Source organism: Mandrillus leucophaeus, unplaced genomic scaffold (genome assembly GCF_000951045.1).
Source record: "Mandrillus leucophaeus isolate KB7577 unplaced genomic scaffold, Mleu.le_1.0 Scaffold1412, whole genome shotgun sequence".
In the NCBI taxonomy this organism is placed as follows: domain Eukaryota; kingdom Metazoa; phylum Chordata; class Mammalia; order Primates; family Cercopithecidae; genus Mandrillus; species Mandrillus leucophaeus.
In genome coordinates, this window is record NW_012101380.1 from 78,082 (window position 1) to 82,958 (window position 4,877).

The following is a 4,877-nucleotide window of genomic DNA, read 5'->3' on the forward strand; positions in this document are numbered from 1 at the left end:
AGAATTTAGGATTTTCTTCTGCCCATGGGACACAGGCTGGGAATAAAAATGTTTTCCTGACTCTTCTCTGAAATCCTGATAGATTCCACCTAAAACCCTATTGCCAATGATGCAAGGATCCACTTACCAGAGACTTTGATCCTCTTGAATGTGGAACGTTCGCTGTCAGTGACTGAGTTACGAGCAGAGCAACCATAGAGCCCGCTATGCTTTTCAGTAACTTTGGGGATTGAGAGCTGTTGTCCTGATTGCACAAACTTCCCATTAATCGTCCAAGAATACTCTGCTGGTGGGTTAGAGTCCGCGAAGCAGGTCAAGTAGAGGTTTTCTCCTGTATGGTAATAGGTGAATGGAGACAAAATGCTGGGGACGTGTGGACCATCTAGAGAAAAGAGAATAAAACCACAGGTGATGTCGTCTGAGGGAAGGGGATGCTCCTGGTCTCTTAAAGGGACACAGTGTCCCTCTGAGTCAAGACACACCCTCAAGACCCAGCCAAACCCCTTCTGTGTTCACTGAGCTGAGGCCTGAGGTATTCACCTGTTTCTCCCATCACAGCCTGTAGAACCCAAGTCTCCCATGACAAGAGAATTTCTCCCTTTATATTCTTGGTTAAGGCTGTGCCTACTCAGGTTTTCCCAGGGCAGGGAGTCATTACCAGCCCTGGTGTCCAGAAATAAAAGTGTCTGTAGTTGGACCTGAGAGAGACTGAGATGCGTGGCCTCTGGTCGTTTGGATTTTAGCTGGTGGCCTGGCCCACAGAGGAACCAAAGATACAAAGGACATCCAGGGTGATTGGGTCACCGGGGATGCTACCAACTCGGTCCCATATTTCACATTCATAGGGTCCTGTGTCATTCCTTGTGATATTGGGTACAATGAGGATCTTGTTTTTACCAGGTTGCTTTAGCCTGGGACTGACCGGGAGGCTCTGACCATTTACCCTCCACAAGTAGGTGTAGCCCTGAGTCTTAGGTTCACAGGTTAAGGCTACAACATTCTCATTCTCCATAGGGTTGAAGTTGTTGCTGGTGATGTAGGGTTTGGGCAGCTCCGCTGTGTGGATAACAGAGAGAAGTTTGTCCCATGTGGCACCTTTGATTCCCCCACAGGCATCCTTCAATCAGAGTTGGCATCTCCCACCTTTCAGCCCACCTGAGTCCTTGAAAGCCAATAACTGGTGCGTGTGTCACAAGACAGATGCATGGTGATCTAAGGGCTGAAAGACTGTGAGGCCACCTGTTCTGTCTTAGGGAAGCACAGACTTTCTCAAGTGTGAATTGAGCAGCAGTGTTGGGTCATGAACAGACACGTCAGTGGCAGTCACAGCCCCTGGTACTGACTGGCTGGGTCACCTTGGATTCCTTACCTGGAATGTGCAACTGCTGGGCCCCTTCCAAATTCCATCCTACTTTGTCCCCCTAGATGTGATTTCTCTGCATCTTCCATTTCCAAGGACAGTCTAGAGATGAGTAACAATGGGACTTCCCATTGTCCTGAAACCCTGAAGATACTGAGCAGCCTGGCCTGGGACTGCATGTTTCAGCAGAAATAAGACAGGGGAGACCAGAGTTAAGCCTGGAGGTCAGTTCAGTCATCAGGCAGTGGAGGCGCAACGTGGGGCCGTTTTCTGCAGGTGTTTCATGATGACTTACTTGAACCAGTGACCTCCAAAGACAGAGCAGAGTGCAAGGAATGATCTAGAAAGAGTGAAGGGGACAGGCAAGAGCTGGTGGCTTTGGAGCAGAACCATATTCCATGTTCTGGGATCTTTAAGTTTCCTCTCCTTCTGCAGAGGGCAGGTGAGGACTATGTGGATCCTTCCATAAATACATGTGGACATTTGCAAATGCAGAACTGACTGGTGGAAAGGGTGGGAATGAACTGCTAGAAATCTGGTCCTCATTGGGCCATGTGTGTTTGATGGAAATGAGACAAATTTTGGGAGAAGTTTTGGAAATATTTTCTTTTATTGTACTCTCTACTCTCCGATTCCATGGGTTTGACTACCCTAGGGACCTCATGGAAGTGGATTCCAGAGTGAATCTGAGAAGAGACTGCTGGTTGCCAGGAGCTGGGAGTGGGAAGAATCAGAAGTTGGTCATGGGTGTGCAGTATCAATTATGCAAGATATTATATACAGCTTGATGCCTATGGTTCACACAGATTGAGCATTTCTTATGCATAAGACTTAGGACAAAAAGTGTTTTGGATTTCTGACATTTTTTGATTCTGAAATATTTGTCACATACTTACTGGTTTCACATCCCAAATCTGAAAGGTTCAAAATCTATAATGCTCCAGTAAGCATTTCTTTTCAGCATCAGATTAGTACGCAAAAACGGGAGGTGACAGGCCAAATACGTTCTTGTCCTTTTTCTCTCTCTCACCATGTTTCTAGCTTGGTGATTAGTTTTTGGTCAATTCCACACTGGCCATGCTGCACTTGTATACTTTTGAAGGTTTTGGGATGTGAGAAATAATGATTGCTATTTTCTATGTCATCAACACTTTCCACCTTTTCATGGTTGCATCTTTTCCTCAGTGTCTCTGTTGTAGCAGACATCAATTAAGAGCCTGTCAGGTCAGATTTAGGACAGATTTTTGTAATTCTGCAAAAAATGTTACTGGGATTCTGGTAGGACTTGTGTTGAATCTACAGCTCACTTTGAGTAATATTGTCTTCCTAACAATATTGATTCTTCCAATCCGTGAAAGTGAATTGTCTTTCCATATAATGATGTCGTCTTTAATTTCTTTCAGTAATGTTTTGTAGTTTTCATGATATAACCCTTAGACCTTTTTGGTTAAACTTATTCCAAAATATTTTATTCCTTTTGATGTTAATGTGATTGGAAATTCTTAATTTCCTTTCAGATTGTTCATTGTTACTGTATAGTCTAAAGAATGATGTAGAAGGAGTGAAGGCGACAGGCAAAAGCTGATGGTTTTGGAGCAGAAACATATTCCCTGTCCTGGGTTTTTGATTTTCCCTCTCCCTTTGCAGAGGGCAGGTGGCTCTTCCCTGATAGCCAGAGAGACTTCACTGGAAAACGTATTGGCAATGCTCCAGGGGCCCACTTACCAGGGACTATGATCCTCTGGATTATGAGATTTGTTCCACCAGTGACTGAGTTATGCATGAAACAGACATAGACCCCTCCATATGTTTTAGTGATTTGGGGGATAAAGAACACTTTGTCCTTTATCTGGATTACTGGAATTTCCCATCAATCAGCCAAGAAAGCTCTGGCAGTGGGTGAGAGCCTGTGAGGCAGGATAGCTTGGGGACTTCCCTTGGACGGTAATAGGTGTATGAAGAAGAAATGGTGGGGGTATCTAGGCCATCTGGAGCAAAGAGAATAAAGTCACAGCTGATGTTGTCAGAGGGAAGGGAAAATCCTGGTCTGTGGAAAGGCCACAGTGACCCTGTGAGCCTAGTCACAACACTGAAATCCCAGCCAAATCCTTGCTGTGTTCACTGTTCTGGAGCCTGAGATATTCACCTGTTTCTCCCATCATAAGTTGTGGACCCTGAGTCTCCTGTGACAGGAGCAGCCTCTTCTCTCCCATTGTTGATCAAGCTGAAGCCTACTCTTTGTAGTCATGGCCAGCTTTGATGTCCATGGGTAAAGGTCTTTGTACTTGCCCCTGAGAGGGACTGGGAGGCCTGGCCTCTGGCCATATGTATTTGAGATGGCAGCCTGGCTCACAGAGGAACAGAAGATACTCACAGACGGGATTCAGGGTGACTGGGTCGCTGCGGCTGGAACTCACTGGGCTCTTCATTTCACATTCATAGGGTCCTGCAGTACGCTTTGTGACACCAAATAGAATGAGGGTCCTCTTGTTTTCAGACAGCTGCAACCTGGGACTAATAGGGACGCTCTGACCATTTATCCACCACAGGTAGCTTGCGTTCGGAGTGTCAGGATCACAGGATAAGACCACAGTCTCCGTGGCCTCCTTGGGGTTTAAATTACTGCTGGAGATGGAGGGCTTGGGAGTCTCCACTGTGGAGATAACAGAGAGAAGATTGCACTGTGCGGCACGTTTGATTCCTCCTAAGACATTTTTCAATCAGAGTTGGCATTTCCTACCTCTCAGCACACCCATGTCCCTAAAAGTCCATGGCAGGTGTATGTGTTACAAGACAGATGCATGGCAATCTGAGGGCTCAGAGATTGTGAGGCTGCCTTCCGTATGTGGGAGAAGCACAGACTTTCCCAAATGTGAATTGAGCGGCAGCATTGGGTCATGGAAAAATATTGGACCAGCAGTCACAGCCCCTGGTGCCTCTCTGAGTCTCTCCCTCTCCAACTGCCTGCCTGGCCCACCCTGTGGTCCTCACCTGGAGCATGTAGTGCTGGAATCTTTTTAGTTTCAGTCTTACTTTGCCCCCTAGGGTATGTTTTCTCTTCAGCTTCCCCTTCCAAGGATATCCTAGAGATGGATGATGGAACTTCCCAATGTCCTTAAACCCTTTGGGTACTGGCAAGCCTGGCCTGGGACTGAGTACTTCAGCAGAAATAACACAGGGGAGACCAGAGTCAAGCCTGGAGGTCAGTTCAGTCATCAGGGAGTGGAGCTACAAGTTGTGTCACTTTCCCAGCTGTCTCATAGTGACTGACTTGAGCCAATGACCTCTAAAGATAGAGCAGAGTCCAAGGAATGATGTACAAGGAGTGAAGGGGACACGCAAGCTCTGATAGCTTTGGAACAAGACTATGTTCCCTGTTCTCTGTCCATGATGTTCCCTTCTCCCTGTAGAGGGCAGGTGAGGACTATGTGGATCTTTCTAGAAATACATGGGGAAGTTTGAAAATGGAGAACTGACAGGTGGAAAGGGCGAACATGAACTGATGACAGAAGTCTGG

General features: G+C 46.5%; 1 protein-coding gene across 1 annotated transcript in view; it reads right to left on the bottom strand.

The window, feature by feature from the left end:
* Positions 1-89: 89 nt before the first annotated feature.
* Positions 90-4,877, bottom strand: part of LOC105535100 (pregnancy-specific beta-1-glycoprotein 3-like) — a 14,298-nt gene continuing 9,510 nt past the window's right edge. The window contains exons 2-4 of the mRNA XM_011974106.1: positions 3,735-4,064; positions 778-1,056; positions 90-382 (exon numbers count right to left, since the gene is read on the bottom strand). Coding sequence (XP_011829496.1) covers positions 90-382; positions 778-1,056; positions 3,735-4,064 — 902 coding nt within the window. The remainder of the gene's footprint in view (positions 383-777; positions 1,057-3,734; positions 4,065-4,877) is intronic.